Genomic DNA, 25,099 nt, shown 5'->3' with positions numbered 1-25,099 from the left:
CCCAGTCGTTCGCGCGCTTCGTTCGTGGCAACTGGTTTGTGTGTTGCCCGCTCTCTATCGCGTGTTTACAATTGTGTTGTTATTGTTTTAACAGTCTGTGTTGTGGAAGGAACAGTGTGTGATTGAAACATTGTGATATATTTGCGTAACTGACCGATTACTCTCAAATAGTGGATCGGGATAATAATTCAGCCTCAATAGGCGTCGAGCTCAGGTAAGTGTATCACTTCATAATAGTATTCAACTCTATAATGATTAGAATGAAAATTTTAAGAACCTGTGCTTACGCCTCTATATACTTATTGTGTTATGGTTGCCCACGTGACGGCATGTATGTTCATAGCTTACCACGTGGTATGAACTATGAGCTGTGGTGTAAACAACTCTGTGTGCCCTTCTCCGCAACAACGCGACGCGACGCGGCGCAGACGGGTGGGTTGCGCACGCTTGTATCGTCTTCCACGACACTTGCTCAATTTAGCATTTGTATTCTATATAGGTAATAACATAAAAAGATAAGATAAAAACAATAAATTTTCGTTAAGTCGTTTAAATTTTAATAAGCGAAAAGAAAAACAAACGGATTTATTTACATTATACAACAATTTTTGAGCAGGTAGGTATCTGGCTCATAAAACTGATATATAAAAATGATTTTATGAATACACAAAACTAATAAATCTGCTACATAAATGTTATTTAACCTGTTTTTTGGAGTTCTATAGCACAAAAGGTTGTTCAGAATAATTGCCAGTATAATGCATCTTGTTACCTATGTTTTATATGTGTCTTCTTTTATACATATTAACATTTCGGGACCATAAAAACAGTTAAACGTTGGCAAGACATTGAAACATTCTTACCGTGTTATCGATAAGCGCGCGCGCGCAAGAAAAAATACACCTTGAAGTCTTATCAAAACAATATTCCGAAAACAAAGTTTTACAGCTCTACCGACCTTGAATTCGCTTATTGCTTCTTTTTGTTTTTCAGCTGCATAGTTTACTGAAGAAAAAACAGTAAATTGATGATTATTTGAAAATTTCAAACGCGTACGAAGGCCGTGAGACTAGTGACCCATCTAAACAACGTTTATTTCTAAATATTGTTAACACAAAAATACTACCAATAAATAACTTTATTGATTATTATTAAATACTGCTTAGAAGTTGTAAAAAAGAACTTTAAATGCAACAACGAATAAGTGATGACATTTTTTATTAACCATCTGAAGTTGTTAAAATCGCGTGAAATTCACACGCTCAAGGCCGTTTCTGTTTTAAAAAGAAAAAAAATGGGGATTGACTAATGTAATACCTAGTAGTAAAGTAATTAATTTGATTTTCCATCATCACGACGAAGTTCGAAATAATAATGTAATTTCGTAGTACTACATATTCTAGCACAATCTATAGATTATATTTCCTATTAAAGTCTACCTTATTATACTAAAAAAAGATCTTATTCAAAATGTAAAATTTATGAAAATTTTGTTCTCTTTAGACCACAGACACTATTTATTGACCAAAGACAATCTATATTGGTCTGTGTATCTCGCTTTACACTATGTACCATTTATGAGATATGTTTTATTGACATTTAATAAATGTTTGGAATGTGAAAGACAAATCAATGGAAACAGAATAGCCATACTACTACCATAAAACTTACTATCGGTCAAAATAATTAGGTAAATTGTTTCGTATCACACAAGATGTTAATCAAAAAAATTATTGCGAAGTTTCAGTAGTCTTTAAAGTGTTTAATATCTTTTTTAAAATAAAAAAATTAATTATAGTAGTTCCGAAGCATACTGACAACAGTAGATACGTTAGATCTATTCATGATGTCGAGCTTAAGCTAATATGAAGAAAAACAATATTTAGTTAATAGAATGTTTTTAATTCATCATAGGTAAAATTCGTATACATCTTTTTACTTGCGCTTTGGCGTACAGGACAGACAAACGTACAATCTGCCAATAACCTGCCTCCTACGTGGTTTTCCAATTCTAAATCAGAAGATTATTATTGCTTCGTAGAAGAAATTAATAAGACGATGGTAACATCCCACGCGTGGTCACAACTCAGCAAAACAGTATTAAAAGAAGATAAAAAATATCTACCTTACTTTATGTTATCAACATAGTCAAGTACAAAAAATTTTTACCTGAATCATGGCCGCGGCACAGAACAAATCGGACCTATTGTGCCACGGACGGACCCTTAGCATAATTTAATATGTACAATTCGCTTCTATTACTTCTTCGAAAACAGATCGACCGGACGACTCGATATTTCATCGAACAGTTGTCATCATTCCAGTTTTAGTAAACATCGATGTTACGAGGTCACTTCATAACTTCCCGTTTTGTAATCGTGCCGTTTATGAATGCGGGGGTGGTCGGGCAGGGGGTCCAATGTTTTGGTTCGGGTGTCGAGTAAACAGCGCGCCGCCGCAGTGGCCGCTAGCAGATCGATCGTGCTGCGCTGCGCTGTTCTACCCATTATTTATTACCAAATATATATGGCGGCGCGGTGCGGCACGAGGTCAATGACTTTATAGCCCGTCACGACACGCCGCGTAAACAACGAATGCAGCGCGGGAAACTTAACCCCTCCCTTACCTGGTACACATATAAATCGTCCGAGTGCAGGACCTTGGTTGTTCGTACTTCGTACACTACGCTACGCGCTCGTTTCTAAAGCATTCCACGTGTTCTGGTTTCAAATTTTGAAAACATATGGTTTTTTTTTTTCCTACCTAAACTGATAGCCTTAAGAGGCTATATTATTAGCGTATTCGGGCGAGCAGGTAAACTCAAGGGGCTCAAACCTGACGTTGTTGCTAACACGAACCCTAGCAAGAGCCGTGCTTCGCAGATTCTACCATCGGATCGGAAACGCGACCCTCTGAGAAGATCCGGCGAGAAATTCAATGGGCTGTGTCTGTGGGTTATTTTACTCGCCGAGCCCTTCGTCGCAAGCGACGGGTTCGACGAGAACGATGACCGGTGCATTATGTACCTAAAAGCACCGTTAGTGGATCGGGAGGATCTGAAATGACATGTTTTGAGCGACGTCCACTGTTTACCATTCGGTCCGCAGGATCGGGAATTGACATATTTGTAAATACAACTAAGTACTTACGATATAATAAAGCGTCTAAAAATATTTTGTTAGTTCGATAATGTGGAGCATTTTGAATATTATTGTCATCATAAGTTTGATGTGGCGTCTCCGTGTGACGTAGTCGCATCCTAGATAGGCGTTATCTAGGTAAATATGTATTTTTAGTCTAAAATGTATTTGCCGTGTACATATATATGACGTACATATATGTGTATATATATGTACACCGAATACCGTCTGTGAGGCGCCCGTTGTCGTCACAATGACGTAGCTCTGTATAAGATTACACGTAAACTTGCTGTAGTCCAATACATGTTGTAAGATACCTAATGTATGTACATGTCATTGTAATTGATCACGTAAAAATGTAACAACCAGTGCGTGTAATTTGAAAATTTTAATCATCTATTATTGTTAGTTTACTTTTGGACATGCTTTTATTAGCTTGACTTCCATCTACCTGTTTATCTACATACGTAACGTTTTTTTCTGCTTTCCTATCCTATTAACCTCGAGTAATAGAGATCTTTCAACGTAATTTTGACCAACTTCAAGACGTCCGTATGATTTAAAAAAATTAACAGTCTTATTACTAATTTTAATATTTTATTACTGATATACCAGTATAAGATTAAAGAAAAAATATTATATATATATCGCAAAAATAATTGTACTTAAACAATTAATTGAGATGTTAAAATAAATACATATTAGTATACATTTTAAATATCAAAACATAATAAAACAGTAGGATCCACTTTGTTTGAAGTAAAGTAATAAATATAGAAATTTAACATTAGAAGTAACTAAAGAAGAGTAATATAACATAAACCGTCGATTTTAAGAAACAATTTTGCTTGTCTGTTTGTCCGCGCACATCTCTGGATTTTCTGAAGGGATTTTCATGTAATTTCCACAGGTAGACACATATTGACTTTGAGCAGAATACAGGCTTAATGCTCCACGTTAAATGTTAGAAGTTACTTAGCAAATAATTATTAGGAAAGTAATTTTATCCGTCTGGTAAGTTCTCACGCCCTAACCGCTAAACTCATTTTGGCTTAACTTGGTTTGGAAATAGTTTGACCCTGACAAAGAATGTAGACTCTTTTTCACCCCACTGCTGAGCTCGGGTCTTCTCGCACGCGGGTGAAGCTACGGAAAAGCTAGCAAGATGATAATTTCGATTAATAGCGTTCGTGACCTTGTATGTCTAATGCTCTAAGTCTGATATAGATATAAATAGAATCTAATATAATTATCAATAAATCTCTTTTGAATCTAATATAAATAGAACCTCTAGTACATATTTTAACTAATCAAAATGTCGGAAACCTGTGCGTTCCACATTTCGTTATTACGGTTTACATCATTAATTTGAATTTTTATGGTTATTCGATATGAAAAAATATGTGTAGTTTTATTTCGTTTTGGCCGAGTGAGTGTTTGAGAGAGAACCAGCACTCTTCTTCTTTACACCAAGCCGTCGCGGTTGAACCGAAGAGTGGGTTAGGGACCTCGTCCGAATCCTACAACTACCACCAGTTTCGCGTCCCGCGGGGGTGGTGGCGCGAAAAAGATACACGCTCCGCGTGAAACTTGTCGCCTCGTCCACACCTGGGTCGTGTGAGGCTTGAACGCGAGTTGTTCAGTGACTTGGTGTTTCAATGTGTTCAACTTCGACGCGTCCGCCGCTCCTAAAGTGTGAGCGGAAGACCAGCGATTTCTTTCGGACCCAAAAAATAAAAACATTAAAGCAATCAGCATGTCCTCTCGGATGTTGTTTCGTAATTACGATTGGGCATTTTCAGTTTATTTCTGTATGAAAAAAGAGTGTTAGCAGGTGCAAGTAGTTTTTGCATGTCATTAAATGTATAATTAATATGTATATAATTGATATGTATTTCCTCTCACGGATCTATCGTGAGAACTGCAGTGTCTCCCACGTTAATTACACTCGACTAACCGATGACCTTAACGACGGACACTGATCAATGGAATTTATATTCATGAATGAAACTATTGTGTCGCACAAAGCAATAGTACGGAAGGACGATTTGCAATTACGCGCTGCACGACTAAGTTTCCTTCAGTAAATGTTTAAATATAAATCATACAAAATAATTATAAATACTGATAAGTACTATAACAGTAATATTTGGATTTGGAATCTGTAATTCTTTTAATATACATTTGTTTTAATTTTGTTTATTTTAATTATAACTTATAATATAAAAATATGTTAGAGATGAAATACCGTTAACACCGAATACACAGAGTAGGTATTCAGCAAAATGCAATAATTGATACTCAATTTGTATTGTATTAAGTATGCGTATATTTCTTTACCGACTTGTAATAAGTGTGATGAAGCGTTCTCTGTGTGTGTCAGAAAAAATGTCTGACGGTTCACTTAGTGTTCGTACTAAGAAAGCGATCAAAGCACTGAAGAAGTTAATCCGAAGAAATCTTGACTTTTTTTTTTCTTTCTACACATGCTGATAGCCTAGAGAGGCTATTTCAGCTTCTCCTTGACGTGTAGGTGAGCTCACGGGGATCAAACCGGGAGTGTTGCTAACACGAACCCTAGCAAGAGCCGTGCTTCACCGAATTTACCACCGAATCGTAAACGCGACCCACTGAGAAGATCCGCGAGAAACTCAGTGGGCTGTGTCTATAGGTTAATTCACCCTTCGTCGCAAGCGGGTTCGACGGGATCATTACGGATCCTCCCGATTTATTAACGGTGCTTTTAGGTACTTCAAGCAACGGTCCCCGTCCTCGCCGAACCCGTCGCTTGCAACGAAGGACTCGGCGAGTAAATTAACCCATAGACACTGCCCATTGAGTTTCTCGCCGGATCTTCTCAGTGGGTCGCGTTTCTGATCCGGTGGTAGATTCTGCCAAGCACTGCTCTCGCTAGGGCCAGTGTTAGTAGCAACACCTCTGGTTTGAGCCCCGAGAGCTCACCTACGTGCTAGGGTAATGCTAATATAGCCTCTCAAGGCTATTAGCACAGGTAGGAAAAAAAATGAAATACTAGGTAAAATCTTTTATATAGCTATAAATATAATCTTGTATGTCAATATATTATTAAAACGAAATTGTTTAAAACAATGAACAGTTACAAAATTTGTATGGATATCTTGCACCGAATCGGAATGGTAATTCCAAATGCAACACCATTATACAGTCCATTCTGTATTATTCGCTTAAAGCAGTGTGTCATTTAGTCACCACCGGAATTTCCGCTGAATAGTTCGCCGCGCTGTGTAGACTACGTCGCGACCATTCACCATCGCACCACGCAGTCGTGTTGGAATTTAAAGCAAACGTTCGTCTTTTATTGATCTTGAAGGCTACACGATTTCACGGATCACTTGGTGTTAAGCGGTCACAGGAGCTCAAAGACGCCAACAAAGCGGATGCCGGTGCCTACTTTTTTACAAGATTTTTTAATGCGCAATTTATGTATTGTTTTTAAGTCAAATCTTCAAAGTTAAATTAGGACCACTTCCTCTTATACTACAGAGTTGAATATTTTGCATGCTGATTCAGCTTCGACATCTAGGATTAGCTGCAGATAAAGGTTGTCTTCAACTGTCAGCGGTACACTAAATACCGGCAATCTTGTGTACGCGTTTTATTGAAACATAAGACTCAAGTTCCTATTGTATTACAATAACCTTTCTAGTCTTCAGACAGGAACGTGTAATTGTTTGTAATACTTGGCCACGTAGGAATTACGATGCCAATTAAGAAAATAGTTGAACATAACCCTGTGTATTGATGGGCTTGTAGTAACAAACCTATTACCATAGGTTGAGGACTGTAGGGTCGTATACTTATATGTTCTATTTAATAATCTTCTCTCGCGTTATTTTAAATGGTTTGAGAAACAGTGAAATCTGTCCTACTTTATGAGAGATTATTGTTGCTTATTATTTTATGTTGTTTTTGAACTTTTGGGCAAAAGAAAAATTATGATGATTTTTTTATATATATTTTTATTGCTTAGATGGGTGGACGAGCTCACGGCCCACCTGGTGTTAAGTGGTTACCGGAGCCCATAGACCTCTACAACGTAAATGCCGTCACCCACTTCGAGATATGAGTTCTAACGTCTCAATATAGTACAACGACTGCCCCACCCTTCAAACCGAAACGCATTACTGCTTCACGGCAGAATTAGACAGGGTGGTGGTACCTACCTACCCGTGCGGACTCACAAAACTTCCTACCACCAGTAATAATTTGCATCGTTCTAGCTCGGGTCATGTGGTCAACGTGCTGGAGGTGCGGCGTGGCGTGATGAGGCGCGCCTGTGACCGTCTTGGCTGGCCCGCGGTGGCGTGCGCTCTGCTGATAGCTTGCGCACGCACATACGCCGGCACAGAAGTTGTACCTGCAAAGGGAGGTTAGTACATTTTGTAATAAAGAAAATTTTACCGCAGCGAGGACTAAAACGTCATATGATCTTTTTTGCCTATACCGAGCATTCACGCCTGCGGCTTAAACACAACTGTCGCTTATGACAGTTACAAACTAAACGTGAATACACTTCAAACTACGTACGTAAAAGTTATCCATACTTAATATTATAAAGAGGTAAGATTTGTTTGTTTGTTTGTAATGAATAGGCTCCGAAACTACTGAACCGATTTGAAAAATTCTTTCACTGTTTGGAAGCTACACTATTTCCGAGTGACATAGGCTACAATCTTTATTGAAAAAAATTAGGGATCCTTACTAAAACTCCAATAATGTAACCCAAGGTGTATAAAAAATACCTTAAATATTCCTTACATCGCGTGCCCTGCGAAAACTATTGATGATAGAATAAAATAATGTATTCAAATTTTGTAGAACACATTATATCATTTACAAAAAGTGTCGCGACAGCATATGTCTAACTATTATAGTTATGTCACAATAAGTTTTCTTTTATATAAAAATAAAACAACGTCAAAATATATCGTTGAAATTTTTATTAAAGATCCGAGCGAAGCCGGAGCGGGTCGCTAGTTAATTCAATAAACTGAAAATACAGGATCCTTCAACTAAAAATGTATTTCATTGACACTGATCATTGTGTATTTCAAACAATTCGTTGTGATATACTCCGTGTCCGTATCGTTTGCAAAAAAAAATACATTAACTAATAAGTTATCCAATCCTTATAAAAATTAAAATTTTTACACTGTAATGTTCTATTAGTGAATGATTATAGAAATAAAAAAGCGTATTATATCCTTTACTCTATTTCTCTATCAAGTTCACTCTCAATTTAAATTCGAATTCTAAAGAAACCAGAAATCTTAATTAAAACGGTCAACTTCATATAATGTGTATGAAAAGATAAAAGTTTTACACATACTTTCTGGAAGTATATAGTATTTATATACGTAGTAGATACTTTTGATTGTTTTATATGCGTGTATAAAACAAACTAAAAGATAATACATGCATATGTAAAACAGACGAAATGTATTTTGTGTCTTTATTCGTTCTGAGAAAGAGGCCGTCTTGAGTGTCTGTCGACACTTCATCTGTATCTGTCACGGCCTGCGTCCTTTACATCCGACATCGAACCCCACGTTCGTCTTCCTGTGCTACTGAAAAAATTACGTTTCAGTTCGGAATTTCCGCCGAATGTAATTATCAAAACTATATATAAAAATGGATTGCCGTTCGTTAGACTCGCTAAAACTCGAGAACGGCTGGACCGATTTGACTATTTTTGGTCTTGAATTATTTGCGGAAGTCCAAAGAAAGTTTAAAAGGTAGATAAATATGAAAATGCTCGGAATGAAATAAAAATAACAATTTTGTTTTTCCTTTGATGTGTCCCCCGTCGGACGGATTCCTTTTGTTTGTTTTAAGTTTATTTTATACAAAAGTTTAGGTCTTTTATTTATCGATTGAGGCACTACGAAGTCTGCCGGGTCAGCTAGTCAAAACTAAAAATTAACACTGATGCCGTATTATGTGGATCCTGAGGCGATATTAACGTAATAAAATTCAGTGTAAACACACAAATAAATTGAGTTCTCGGGAATAAATTACCTTAAAATTCGAATTACAATATTTTACGAAAACCAGTTAACTTGTTAAACAGACAAGAGTTATGTGTTATTATTGTTTTTTTATTTAAATGAAAAAAGAAGAAGAAAAAAAGCGATTAACTAAAATTGTGGTCGTCGTGGCCTAACGGATAAGACGTCCGGTGCATTCGATTTGAAGCGATGCACCGGTGTTCGAATCCCGCAGGCGGGTACCAATTTTTCTAATGAAATACGTACTCAACAAATGTTCACGATTGACTTCCACGGTGAAGGAATAACATCGTGTAATAAAAATGAAACCCGAAAAATTATAATTTGCGTAATTTCTGGTGGTAGGACCTCTTGTGAGTCCGCACGGGTAGGTACCACCGCCCCGCCTATTTCTGCCGTGAAGCAGTAATGCGTTTCGGTTTGAAGGGTGGGGCAGCCGTTGTGACTATACTGAGACCTTAGAACTATATCTCAAGGTGTGTGGCGCATTTACGTTGTAGATGTCTATGGGCTCCAGTAACCACTTAACATCAGGTGGGCTGTGAGCTCGTCCACACAGCTAAGCAATAAAAAAATAAAAAATAAATGGAAACTAATTTAAATACTGTTTCGAAACTGGGCTCAAACAATGTTACAATTTTGATTGAAAATATTTAAGAGCTCCGCCTGACGAACTGTCACTAATCTTAGTCGTAGGCCCGTTGGTGACTCATTGATTGATCATTTGACACTTAAAATTTTTGTTGGCCCGGTCCCAGAATGAAAAACTTTAAAACTCAATCAAATCTACTTATTATACATATAAATTAAATACCGCAAATAAAATAAAGTTATCAATTTTTTTCAATACATAAATTAAAACTAATTCTTGTTTGAAATACTAAAACGTATTTTCAAAGATTCAGGTAAAACAGGAAATTGAATTAGAAACTTAAGTTTCTTTCTAATTAATTAGATCAAGATTTTATTAAATAAAAATTATGTGCTTTAAGCAATTAGATCATCATCATCATGATCATTATCCCACAGTCCTCAACAGCTGGACATAGGTTTCTCCCAAATTAACGCCACTGAGCTATTAAAGATACTAGACAAACAAAAATATGACGTGTTTGTCGGACCGGATATTACTTAAAACTTCCGCGGCCATTGATCTGGCTCCCCCGAAACTCATACCGCAGATACTTAGCGAGGCAAGTACGGGTCGTAATTATTTTTTTCGGCACACAATATATTTGTTTGTGCTATTGAACTCGGTACCGTTGCGTCGGGGCGTGCTTACTATCGCTCCACCGTTTTAATCCGTCAGATAACGAGTCAACTAGTTGCTTGTTTGTAATTCTCCGTTCGACGGTCGACGAGCTAGTGAGGCCTCGTATAGGAGGCGCCCGCATTATCTTGTGAACCGGCCCGAAATTCACTCATCCGTGTAATTTGCGCGTCGATATTGAACTTCGCAATTTGTTGTTTCGTATTGACGAAACGTTTCGCGACTTTTGTTTTGAATGCCAACGTTCATCACGAATCACACTCTCGTTGGCTAAATTATGTGTGTGTCGAACTTTAACGAGGCATCGGTACAATTAATCTGACTTAATGTCTTTAGATACAAATTTTATTCGGAACTTTAATACGCTGGTGACCGTGGGCGGCGGTGAATCACTTACCATCAGGTGACCCGTCTTGCTCGTTTGCCTCTCGATGTTATAAAAAAAAAAAAGACTGACATTGTATTTTATTGTTATCTACAGTATAATACATAATAATGTGGTCATAATCTATTGATTTTGCTGAACATTCCATTCCTTAACTCGTTAAATTAATGCTGAGAACGGTAACTGACGAGTTGTACATAATAAACATTTTACGATAATGGCATGAATGAAAATACATATATTTTTGTTATTAAAATGTATCGTTCGTCGTACTACGCGTTCGTGACATACCATACTCGTAATAACTAAAATGATTTGTAGTTGCAGTTGTACCTACATACAAACATAGCTTCACAGTAGAATATGAACCTTCTTAAAAATGTGCAAACGATTGCTATACGCAGTCAATCAATAACGCTTTAGATTTTCAAACGTAAACAGAATGATATATGTTCAAAATACTCCACATTCCTACTATCTTAGTAATAGGTGTCAATAAAACGTGAATTTTTATTTTTATTTTGGCTCGAGTAGGCAATAGTATACTCCGTTCCAATATTATTATGCTGAAAATTTTCGGGAATCCAGTCAATTTTTAGATGCTCTAATTAGAAATTTCACGTTAGTACAATTCCATTGTCAATTTGAAATTGTAAGATAACCTACAAAATAACACTCTTTTTCAAACTTATCCTATACTTTTCTATCTTGCGATTGTTGGCTTGGTTGCGTCTACGTTTTGGCTAGCTTTGCCGATTTCCATGAGCGACGGTGATCACTTATGATTATATGTATAAGTTTGACTGTCTTGTTTATATTGTATATGTATACTACATTTTGTAATGTGGTGTACATAGCTCTTCACGTGAAGCAGCATTTAAGCTTTCATAATTTCCTAGTTTCTTCATACTGGAACACGAATTCAAAGAAAATGAATGGGTCACATTTTTTCGTCATACTGTCGACTTTTTACGTTTCAGAATAAAATATATGCTTAAATACAGGCAAAAGGCAAATTAACCCTAAAAAGAAATTCACGAACCATGATACTATATAATAAACTCTTGGTTTATTAAAAAAACATTAACATTTCATAATTATATAATAATATATTTAAAAGTTAAACGTAACATTTTACAGGTATTTATTTCAAACGATACCAGATAATTTCTGCGATTTATATTTTACGTACATACGAATATGAATCCCAATAACCAAAGAAGATTACTTTTCTAGAATACACTATGTTCTTTAGTATTGTTTTTACAAATTTTAATGCAGTAAAACAAGACTTACAAAACGGCCTTACGATTTTTTCTGCGAGATCAGCTGAGTCTTGTAACTTGTGTAATATCGCTCGTCTGTTGCATACGCTGTTCTAGAATTATGTAATAGCAATCCGATAATTGTTTAATTGAAGTATGAAGAATATAAAGTTATTTCAGATTTTGTTTTATTGAAGACTAGCGGCCCGCTCCGGCTCCGCTCGGGTTTTTAACAAAAATTTCAACGATATTTGACTTTGTTTTATTTTTTAAAATAAAAGAACACTTATTGAGGCACAACTATAATAGTTAGACATACACTGTCACGACACATTTTGTAAATAATAATGTGTTCTACAAAGCCGTAGTACATTATTTTATTCTATCATCAATAGTTTTCGCAGGGCACGCGATGTAAAGAATATTTTAGGTAATTTTTTTACACCTACATTGTTACAATACATTATTGGAGTTTTAGTAAAGACCCCTATTTTTTTTCAAAATAGCCTGGTCACTCGGGTATAGTTTAGCTTCCAAACAGTGAAAGAATTTTTCAAATCGGTTCAGTAGTTTCGGAGCCTATTCAATACAAACAAACAAAACTTTCCTCTTTAAAATATTAGTATAGATTAAAAATCATACTATTTTTAAACAACCAACAATTTTGAAACGACTTAGTACATCTTAGTCGTACATGCTCACGCATTTGTATAATGTAATCGTAATGCTTACGTAATTTATCACGTGACGCGTAACAAAACGTCAAATCCAATAAGAATTTCCTTTTAGCATTATCAAATTTCATCCAATTAAAATTGTCAAAACATTCACGTATCGTCCATGCAACTCTGTTATTTTTGTTGAACAATTTATTTTTAGGTCGCTAATTATGATTGTGAATGTTTGCGGGAGCTCTGAACCGCAGTTTTCAGTACGACGATAATATGATAAGCGTATTTAATTAGACATTGCTTTGATATTTGCGTTCGAAGACTGCAAAATGAAATTGCGGTAGAGCTGTGTCAGTGTATAAGTACAAAAAAAGATAAGCTCCGTATTTTGAGAACATCCTCAAGGTTTTTTTTTTAAATTTAATATTCATTAAATAAGGAAATGATATGATTACTATAATGTTTTGATTACGATTCTCAGATTTTTGGTATTCGAGGTCATCGATATGTGTCTATTTTATTACAATTTTATTTTCATTGCACAGACGGCAGCTAGCTCACGGCCTACATGAACAACATCACGTGTCACTATCCATCTTGAGACATGAGGTTCTAGTCTCAGTTTTATAGTAAAGGGCTCTTCTGTGGAGAGATAGATATACAATAAGAGCGCAGGTGTTATTGCTCGGTAGACCGACGGTCCGAATGTTGTTGTTCAGAACTTTTATGTATACTATAGGCAAGCTTATCTTGAAAATGTTGTAAGCGAGATTCAGGCATCTGTCACAAATATCTTGTGTTCTGTGATGGTTACCCGCCATACTTTTTTTATTGCCCTTGTAGGCAGACGAGCATACGGCCCACCTGATGGTGAGTGGTTTCCGTCGCCCATGGACTTCAGCAATGCCAGAGACAGAGCCAAGCCGCTGCCTACTGATACTTCCAATCCTTCAAATGGCAACGCATGGATACATACATCACTTCATAAATATGTAGGTAGTGGTGAGTATTCGTGCGGGTCTAGTCTCGTCCTACCACCAGTGATTACGCATTTTTGTCGGTTTGATTTTTATTAAGCGACGTTATTCCTTCATCGGAGAAAACATTCCTGTATCAACTACGTGTTGCTTTAGAAATTTTGGTGCCTATGGGATTTGAACATCGATTTGAACATAATTGCATATTCTTATCTTCATAATGCTGTTAAATCGGTTTTACATTTTAAAATAGGTTTTAAAATGTGGAAATTTTTCATAAATGAAATTCCATTTTTAAAATTGAATTTACCAACAATGTCGCCCAAAGACTTTACTATCAGGGAGCAAAATCGTTACACCACGTTGTGATGAAACTATCTAAAAGACCTTTAAATTTCCAAAAAAAAAGATCTTTTTTTTTATTGCTTAGATGGGTGGACGAGTTCACGGTCCACCTGATGTAAATGGTTACCGAAGTCAATAAACATCTACAACGTAAATGACGCCATCCATCTTGAGATATGAGTTCTAAGGTCTCAGTATAGTTACAACGGCTGCCCACCCTTCAAACCGAAATGAATTACTGCTTCACTGTAGAAATAGGCAGGGTGGTGGTGCCTACCCTTGCGGACTCACAAGAGCTCCTACCATCAATAATTACGCAAATTATAATTTTGCGGATTTGCTTTTTAATACACGATTTTATACCTTTATCGTGGAAGTCAATGTGAACATTTGTTAAGGACGTATTTCATTAGAAAAATTGGTACCCACCTACGGGATTCGAACACCGCTGCATCGCAAGATGCAACGAACGTCTTATCCTTTAGGCCACGACGACTTCAAACTTAATACCTATGCACATATATAACCCTAAAAACAGTTTTCTTAGGAATTCCTGGTATGTTATCTAATTTAAATATATTATAACGAGCATTTTTTTTAAATAATTATTTATCATTACAAGTCATAACAATATTTGACGAATGTTTTAAAAAACAAGACATTCGAAGGCTTACATTTTGAATTGAACGCCGCAAAAAGGTCGAGCTGTTGTGAGACAACTGATGCAATATTTCTTTACTAATTTTCCCATGAATCTCTAACCAAACCACTTTTAGCAGAAAAAAGCTCGTATCGTAAATATTTTTTCCTAATCTAGAGGGCTATGCCAGCGTCACCCAGCGATTACGTAAAGGTAAATTAGTTAACTTTAAAAAAATATCGAATCGGATTAGGTTGCCTTTTTCGTCTTTACCGATGAGATATTTATAATACATTCGTCACAAAACTAAAATAAATAATGGCCCTTATATTTTTGGACTCCCCTGTCTGTTGAATTCGTGACAAAAATGAACATTTTGTGGGGTAATATCCCCCTATAGCGGGCATTGACCCCTACATGAGACAGCTGGAGGTAGGGCGGGCATGTTTAGTTTGTGGTATTGTATTTAGGGTGAGTTCCTCTTTTGCAGAATCGTATTCAGGCGCATAAGGGTATAAAAATTAGATGCATCTTTATTTTGATTGTAAAAACGTAACTCACGGCGTTTTTAAAATTCAGAACGGATATCAATTTATAAAATCTCATTTATATAATAAATACATGCAATACATTGTAATCTTTCCGAAGATAATAACCCATTAAAAAAATTGGTTGTCTTCATTAGAATTGAAAAGAAAACACGTTGGTAAGTTACATAATATAATCATTTAATTATTTAAATTATTAATTTAATTAAATTAATTAAATTATTAATTATTATTAATAATTAATTAAATTATTAATTAATTATTTTGATGGAAAGTCTATTTATTTGAATAATCAATTTTCCAATGAATTTCATATTTCGACCAAGATGAGAATTATAGGTAGTGCTTGTCCTGTCCTGTGTAACTAAATAAATGAATGAAAATACTAAGTTAAAAATAGTTAGAGAAAATACCTAACCTAAATATGATTTGGAACTCCAAGATCTTCAATAGAAAAGCTTCTTAGAAAAATACAAACCTTAGAAAAATTTTAGGTACGTATAAAATTATTCGTAACTACCTATCAGATAAGGGTTGGCAATTTTGTAGAAAATATTTGTATGAGCTCACAAACATAATTACAAAATGAAGAAATACTTAAATACCGATATATAACAATCTCAATGCGCAAGATTATCATACAAATATTTTACTCTGTATTTTTATTTGATTTATTTTATAATATGTATTATATATGTAATAATCAATTTGTGAGGCGGCACTACTTAGTCCAAGATAAACTTAAAAAGGAAAAAAAAAACGGTACAATTCTCCTCTGTTTTGTAATCGGAATCTGTTTGACCTTTGGATTAAGATCAATTTTTTTTTCCAATTCCAATCCTTGGCCTTAATCCAAGCCTTAACTTTAACAGTTTTAAATTCAAATGTAAAAGGACCCCGATAACGAAGGTATTTTCAATCAGCGAGTATGTGAATGACAAACCGCGTGGGTTTGAAATTGTGTTCCACACAGAAACAGTAATGAAAAAATATTTTGATCAGTGCTCTGTAAGGTAGATTTACTCCAGTTCTGGTCTTGAAAATTTTAAATAATTTGATAAATGTTGTAAATTTTCGTGTAGCGATCGATATTGGAAAAGAGCAAACCTTGATTTTCTTGCAGATGCTTCATTAAGTACGATTTGAAAGCATGTAAGAGGCCTACTTTAATTAAATAGAAATGATTCTGATTTTTTAATAGCTGTCATTGCATTTTAGTATATGATATCCGAGTAACATTTTACGAGGGCGGCACTGTAAATTTCAGGAATTAACGAAGTGATACAACATTACTATTTAAAAATGTATTTATTGCTTTTCGAAGTATTCTCCGCGAAATTTGAGTTTTGTAGGCGTCCACAGCTTCAGGTGATGAAAATCTCTGTCCACGCAATTTATTCTTTATTTTAGGGAAAGTATAGAAATCATTAGGGCTTAGGTCGAGGCTGTACGGCAGATGGTCTAATAATTCTATGTTTTCTTGCTCTAAAAACACTTTTGTTCTGTGCGCGGTGTGAGAACTCGCATTGTCGTGATGGAGGATGATGCGGCGGTTGCAGTTCTCTTTACGGAGTTCAGAAACGACCTGTGGCAAACAAATGCTAGCATACCATTCTGCATTAACCGTTCTTTGTCCCTCAAGAGGAATAGTCGTAACATGGCCGGTTTTGGAGACAAACGTGGCCACCATTTTTTTTGCAACACTCCGTAAACGAACAATTTTTGTTGGTTTTAACTCATTTTCGAACACCCAAACTCGTGACTGGTTTTTTGTTTCGGGTTCGTACGCGTATATCCAGGATTCATCACCTGATACAATGTTGTATACAGCATTTGAGGATCCTGCGTGGAATCTTTCGAGAGTTCTGACGCACCAAGTAACGCGAGCCGCTTTTTGCTCTTCACAGAGCGAATGCGGTATCCATCGGGAAAACAACTTTTTTACACCTAATTGTTCATGCAAGATTATTTGTATTTGACTCATGCCAATGTCTAAAGTTGCCTGAATTTCGCGGTATGTCACATGTCGATCTTCCTCAATCAGCTTACGCACAGCATCAACGTTTTCTTGGGTGACTGCAGTTTTTGGACGACCTTGACGGGGATCATCACTGAGCTTGACACGTCCACGTTGAAACTCAGCAAACCAGCGATAAATTGTGGTTTTGGATGGGGCTTCATCACCAAATGCAGAAATCATCCGGTCAACACACTGTTTTTGTGTTAAACCACTTCGAAAGTCATAATAAATCATCGCTCTTGAATTTTCTCGAGTCAATTCCATTTTCTCAACGACTAAACAAGTTTGACAAAACCTCGTGACAAGACCGAGAATCTTTTTTTAAATAAATAAATGATATTCGATTTTTAAAACAAGGAGTTTTCAATTAAAAAGATTTTAATATGACAGGAACAGTGGAAATATTCCATTCCCGATACTTTTAGTGCAGCCTCTATAGCAATATTTCATGCAAGTACTTATAATATTTTGATATTCCATTAGGTTAGGATTTAGGTTTTTGTGGTTACGGTAAACGGTTCCCTTGCTCGGCACCTGAATGCACGCGCATGACATATAGAAAGAGACGTTCCCCTTAAAGCATATGCTCGTGTAGACGAATCATAGCGAATATCGCGGAAGAAGCCACTACGAAACGTTTATTCATAAGTCTGAACCAGATTATAATTGGATAATGGAATAATATTATGCCTAATGTATTTGTTAATGCCCGTTTTCCCAAGTTATGTAAGTAACAACTTTTGAGACTTCTGTGGAAGTTTGTTGATGCTTTTCGAAATGCCATAGAAATAGGGACGAGAATCAATTAATTGTTTAAGAACTGTTATTCATCATCGCGTCGTATTTATAAAAAAAAAACCTGTATTAAACAGTTCTGAAAATTTCGAAAACAGACCAAGGTCTGGTGAATGTGGTAGGTGACAGAGTGCATATCTTCAGAATTTAACTTGTAGTTTTGTGGTTTGCGGAGAAGTAAACTGGACGAATTGAAAATTCTCGGTTGTATGACAGCAAACGTGTCCGTGATCATTTGCGTTCACATAACACCTTTCTCTGCGTTAACTCATCTGTCAAGTCTTAAAGAGCTGTAATGAAGAATGCAGACACAAGCAGCTTTATGCTTGCCCCTCCAATTTTAAATGAACAAATAACACTGTAATTTACGTATCGTACTCCCTAAATCAAAAGCAAAGGCAGATTCCAATCACTTGAAATTCTTCGTCACGAGAATTAAAAAAAAGGTTGTTATGTATTTAATTTGAAACACTAAATTGTCCTTGTCGAATGAAATGCAACATACATGTTTATATAACACGCTAATCCGAACTTATTGTCGCGGTGCCGTCTCGCACCTACCTACGTGACTGCATTAGTTTCACTTGCGATTGAGATACTTACAATAGCCCGTGGACTTACTCGTAGGTAATGACAGGAGAACGCTCAAGGCTCTTCCTATCTCTAGGTAATACTTTTTACCTCATTTGTAAAATAACATTTAACTGAAGAGGATAATTAATACACGTCCGCACGAGTAGGTACCACCACCCCGCCTTTTTTTTTTTTATGATTGAAACTTTACTGGTGGCCCGAAGGCCTTTCCAGTTTCACCAGGACAGGTGGGCGAGCAAAGGCTCAGCCAAGAGGGGTGGGATTTGCTAACAACTGCCCGAGCGCCTCCGAAGGAGACCTAACAACTCAAGAGCAATTGTTTCGCGAATGAATCTACTACCGGATCGGAATCGCAACCCGCTGAGAAGATCCGGCGAGAAACTCAGCGGGCTGATGCATGGGTTAGGTTGCACGTCGACCTCTTTGTCGAGTTCGACGAGTACGGTTACCGGGGTCCCTAAGCCTGCCCCTAGTATTAGAGCTGAAGGCATCTAATGCAAAGGTTATTGGATCTGATGGATCCGTAAGGACGTGTCTAGGGCGTCGACGGTGACTGGCTCCTGCATGATCAGGATTCGGGGAGTAGTCAGCGGCGGCAACGATAAGGCGATTATCATGACGCATAGCCTTATCGAAGTATCGTTCCGACGCTGACTTCATGTATTTCCGAATTGATTCGAGGCCCAGGTCGTCGTGTAGGTCAACGTTCCTCACGAACCACGGAGCCCCGACAGCTAACCTGCAAAAGCGGGATTGTAGGGATTGGAGGGTGTCTATGTGTGTGCGGGCCGCGTGAGCGAACACCACACTCGCGTAAGTCATGACGGGCCTTATGCAAGTTTTGTAAAGTGTCACCTTGTTCCGAAGGGACATTTTACTCCGCTTACAGATCATGGGGTAGAGTCTACCGAGAGTAAACGCGGCACGGTCACGGACTGATTTTATATGCGGGCGGAATGTCATCGATGCATCCAGGGTAACGCCCAGGTACTTGACCTTCCTGGCCCAGGGTATGGGTTGTCTAAAGAGAGTAATCGGGGGTGTGAGATTCCTCCTCCTAATCCGGGAGGAAATCCGTGTGGAGCTTCCCCTCTGAAATAGCACCGCAGTACTTTTCGCTGGGTTGATGTCTATGCGCCATTTTCGGAACCACTGTCCTAGGGCTAGGGCTGCGCTCTGAAGCTTCTTCGCGATTAGGGACTTATTTCTACTAGAATAGTAAACAGTCGTGTCGTCGGCGAATAAAGCTAAATGGGTCGGCGGCGACCGGGGAATATCGTTGACGAATAAGCTAAATAGCAGGGGTGAGAGGACAGAGCCTTGCGGGACTCCAGCTGTGAGAGGTCGTGGGGAGGAGCGGGTTCCCTCGACTCGATATCGAAAAGAGCGGTTCGACAAGAAGTCCCGTATGATGAGCACGAGACTATCCGGCACGCCCATGTTGAATAGTTTGAAAATCAAACCATTGTGCCAGACTTTGTCGAACGCTTTTGCGACGTCGAAGAAGAGAGCTCCCGTGTATAACGGTTTTGGTCGATTAAGCCCCACAAGAATGTGCTCCGTGAGGCGGTGCACCTGTTGAACGCATGAGTGATTTGTACGGAATCCGAATTGTTCATCGATGAGAATGCCCTTGGATGAGACGAAGTCTCTGAGGCGTTTGTAGAGCAGACGCTCGTACAGTTTGCCTAGAGACATGAGGAGGCTAATCGGGCGGTAGCTCGTCGGATGATTTTTTGGTTTACCGGGTTTATGTATGCCGATAACGTCCGCTTCTTTCCACACCGCGGGAAAGATACAGTTCGCCATAGCGGCATTGAAAATAGATGCCAACATCACGATGAGTTGGACGGGTAGAAGTTTAATAACGCGGTTAGATATACCGTCGGAACCGGGAGCCTTGCGAGGACGTAGGTCTTTGATCAAGTCTTTAACTTCTATCGGGGTGACGGGTGGTAACGCATCCGATGGTGGCAAGGAGGCTCTGCGTTCTACCTCACTGTCTACTAATTCTACATGAACAGGGTCCACGGATTGAGTGCTGGGCGTGCACTGGGTTTGCAATGTATCGGCCAGCAGCTCTGCTTTTTCGTCATCATCGAACGCCGCGAGTCGGCCTGAAGGGCCTACGAGGGGGGGCATAGTTACTACCGTATCCGATTTGAGGGTACGAGCTAAGCGGTAGTAAGACCTTTGGGAGGGCGCGAGTCCTTCTAAGAAATCAGACCATCTGGCATCTCGGACTTCGGCGATGCGAGACTTTACGTCGCGTTGTAGGGCACGCATTCGAATACGATTTTCCGCGGTAGGATACCTGTCGTAGGCGCGTATCGAGGCGTTCTTAGCTCTAAGGAGTTCCCTAATATCGTCGGACAATTTGAAGCGGTGAAGGAAGTCCTCCGCTACAACTTGTTTCGATGACCTATCTAATGTCGAGGTGATGTGTGACGTTAAGATGTCTATGGCTTCAGCGGTAGCCTGAGGAGACGGGATAGAGTCCGGGTTAAACGGGAGCGATGGTGGATCAGATTCAGCCAGGCTGATGCCCAGCGTGTGCCAATCCACCACAGTCCTCGTGACGGGAACGGAATCGGGAGCGCGACCGAGCTTCATAACGACGGGACGGTGGTCTGAATCTAACTCTGAAACTACTTCGATCGAGTGTAAGCGCAGAGTTACGTTTTTTAATAACGCTATGTCGAGTATATCCGGGCGATGCGCGATATTTAGCGGGTAGTGAGTCGGGATTAGCGGAGCGACGATATCGAAGGCGAGATCATCGACTAACGCGTCAAGCCGCCTGCCATTCGGGGTTGTGGTGTGTGAGTTCCACCTGATGTGTTTACAATTTAGGTCGCCCGCCAGAATGACAGAGCTCCCCATACCGAGCAGCGCCTCGATATCACTGCTTAGAACGATCTTATCCGGTGGAAGATAAACGGACGCGATAACGATCGGCGCGTGTCCCGTCAGTGAGATTCGGCACACTGATGCTTCGATATTAGCGAGCGCGGGAGGATCGAGCGGGAACCACCCCGCCTATTTCCGCCGTGAAGCAGTAGTAATGCGTTTCGGTTCGAAGGGTGGGGTAGCCGTTGTAACTATACTGAGATCTTAGAACTTATATCTCGAGGTGGGTGGCGCATTTACGTTGTAGATGTCTATGGGCTCCAGTAACCACTTAACACCAGGTGGGCTGTGAGCTCGTCCATCCATCTAAGCAATAAAAAAAAAAAGTCATCTATAGAATGTAGAATGAATTCCCAAAACCACGACGTTATTTTTTTTTGCTTATGTATTTCAATTATGTATTTTTTTATTGTTTAGGTTGTTGGACCATCTCACGGCAAACGTGGTGTTAAGTTGTTACTGAAGCCCATAAACGTCAACAAAAATGCCCCCAATCACCTTGAAACATTAGTTCTAAGTCTCAGTTTTATGGTACAGCGGCTGCACCACCCTTCAAACCGAAACACATTACTGCTTCGCAGCAGAATTTTTTTTGGATCATTTAAATCTCTAAGATAGCGGTTACAGTGATAGACTACAACTAGACGTAAATTTTATAACAAAAGCATTGCTTAGTCTGTATCCTTCATTTCCCTTGGCTGTTCGGATTTTGCCTCGGCGGCGATCAGGAGTTTAGCCTAACAAGCAACCCAGGCAACACTGACTCAAGGCGAGGGGTATTTATTGTCATCTCCTACTATAAAGAATACGATTCTTAACCAGAAATATCGATTTTTCCGTCGCGAACTTTGAAATAACAGTTATTAATATGCTGCCGTTCTATTTATTTAAACGTAGCGTCTTAACGTAAGTCGCAGGTGGATGCTATTATCGTGATGCCTGGTTATTAGATGTTTTAGCAAATGCTTTATTTAATTGATAGTTTATATAAATACGGCGTTTTAATCGTTGATCGATCAAGCATTAAGTATTTTATTATTAACTATTGTACAACTTGATCATGTCGCGCTGTTTTATTTCCGGAATGTTTTCTTCTTGAAATTTTCTTCGTCTTTCGTGAGTCGTAGACAAAAATTAAACAGTTCTTGAATTAATTAAACTTTATTTAATTTTGGTGTGGTTAATATGAATTTGATTTAATTCAAACTACCTTCGAATACTTTATATGTAGTTTTCGTTGTCGCGGACGATTCACGACTACTGTTATTATTCGAAACGCAACGAAAATAATATCAGCTCAATGTTGAGTTATTGCTGGAGCCCGTGGACATCACAACTTTGATCGTTACTGATCTTGAGACACGAGTCAATGTCTCAATTGTATGGTACAACAGCTGTCCAAACTTTAAAACCGGATTAAAATTAATTATTTAACTCAAAAACTCGTGATTACTTTTTATCGGCTCCAGTTACCGCTTAACATCAGCTGGGCCGTGAAAGTCCTAGGAAATTATGCCTAATAAATAAATAAATGAATCAACAAAATGTCGGTAAAAATACGTAATTGTTTTGTGTTTTTGTTATTGATGATAAAATCCACTGAATGATTACGTGGGTTGCCCAATTCCGAAAATCGATAAGCATTGATAAATAGTACAAACAAATGTCTGTGATAATATAAATTGATGGCGGCGCCGAGATATTGGTTTTAAAATTATATTTATTGGCGTTGCTTTTTGCACAAACACTCTTTTTTTCTGTTATTATTTTATTACTTTAAAATTAATGTTATAACTATCATAATTTGCAACGGAACACACAAATAAGTTAGACGGATTTTAGGTGGAATTTTTACGTTAAAGCAAAGCTGTAAAGCAAATGTAAAATAATATCAGTCATGAACCACGAAATACGTAGGTCGTTTGAAAAAAAATAAAAAAAAAAAATACGTTGGAGTAATTTGAGTGAGATAATTCTTAATGAATGAGTCTCCATGACCCGAACGTCGGACCTACCGCACTAGATTGCAGCTAGGTTGCCGCAGTGCGCTACTCCGTGGTCTCGTGGCCTGCTTCCTCGTGCGCGAATCATATACGTAGTTTATCTGCCGCGACACGAATAAACAAACACACGACCCACGCTGATACACGATTTGCTTATCTCGCATTACCACATAACAGCAGACTTTGAACTCACAGTCGTTCTGTGTACTTATCTGAGAATTGAAACTTGGTGCCAACAGGATTGCTCCCAGTGACGACAAAGAAAATTGAAATTCAGTATGAAAACGCACATGATTGTTTAATCTGTATCGATGATTATGACGTACCTACTCTGCTAGAGCACGACATGACCGCGTGGGAGCCGAAGATGAAGTATCAAAAGTCAACAAGTGGAATGATATCTAGACTTGCACTGCTTACGTAACACGGGCTACGGAAATACGCATTGTTTTTTTTTTTTTTTATCGCACGGAAACAGTTGCAGCTTGTGTTTGTTCGGCATGGTTTAAAAGTTACAACGATAAGTACATATGGGTGGGTAGATCGAACGCAATCTACCGGCCATCTGATAGAACGTGACCTACCGCATTTTCTTTTTGCGTACCGTACAGACAAAGGCCACGTGTCTCGATCGGAATAAATATGTGAGATAAATTTGCCTTAACCAAATACATTTTCACCGTCTGCATTTCGATTCGGTAACCATTTTACATAATAATTATTGTACGTCGCGCGAAGCGACTTGTGATGTGTGCAGCTTATCGACGTAAAATAAATTCGGGTATTCAACAAACTATCTGTAACAATCCTTAAAATGTTCAAGTTATTAAATAAATCTTGGTCACTATTAATTCAACACAAGACTTCTATGAGTAAATCAATTAGAACTGTCCCATTAAGCCAAATTTATGGATACTAAGAATCATCGCAAAAAAAAAAAATACACCCATACATTGAAATTACCCGCCATCCACCTGTGGCATGCTTTTGGTACGTATTGTGGCATTTAAATACATTATTAGAATCATTTCCAAAAGCTGCAACTACAATTGCATAGTTCCAATTCATTTGGATAAAAGACGTGCGTATATAACACGAAAAAATAAAAGCTATAAGAAAAACATTGTTTAAACTGTATGTTTCCATAACGCCTTTTTTTTTTTTTTTTTTCCATAGGAGAAAATCGCCGGATCCCCACCCGCGCGGCAAGTGGGGTATGTGGGAGTTGAACCTCACTAAAAACTCCTGCCGCTCACAACCGGCGCCCTACCTCGGACCGGGCCGGAGCCCAGTCGGGGCTATTGAAACGGCGGGACAGGGTTGACGCAGAGCACATTACATCCATCCCACCGTCCCACGGACACCGGACCGGCGGCCGCCAGCGACACGACCACCGGTTCCCTCGTTCAGCGGGCCGAGAGCCCGCTTTGATGGCGCCGCGTTCCACCTTCCCCCAGAGCGGTCAGGGGAACGCGGTCTACCATCACCC

At 38.3% G+C, this 25,099-nt stretch overlaps 1 protein-coding gene across 2 annotated transcripts in view; it reads left to right on the top strand.

Moving 5' to 3' along the window:
* Positions 1 to 25,099, top strand: part of InR (insulin receptor) — an 86,485-nt gene continuing 61,386 nt past the window's right edge. For both annotated transcript variants that reach the window (XM_089727800.1, XM_089727801.1), the window contains exons 1-2: positions 1 to 214; positions 7,400 to 7,548. In XM_089727800.1, the coding sequence (XP_089583926.1) occupies positions 7,443 to 7,548 (106 nt within the window). In that variant the 5' untranslated portion in view covers positions 1 to 214; positions 7,400 to 7,442. The remainder of the gene's footprint in view (positions 215 to 7,399; positions 7,549 to 25,099) is intronic.

Source organism: Bombyx mandarina, chromosome 05, assembly GCF_030267445.1.
Source record: "Bombyx mandarina strain Sakado chromosome 05, ASM3026744v2".
Lineage (NCBI taxonomy): Eukaryota > Metazoa > Arthropoda > Insecta > Lepidoptera > Bombycidae > Bombyx > Bombyx mandarina.
The sequence above is the reverse complement of the archived record's forward strand: the minus strand, read 5'-3'. Positions and strand labels throughout refer to the sequence as shown.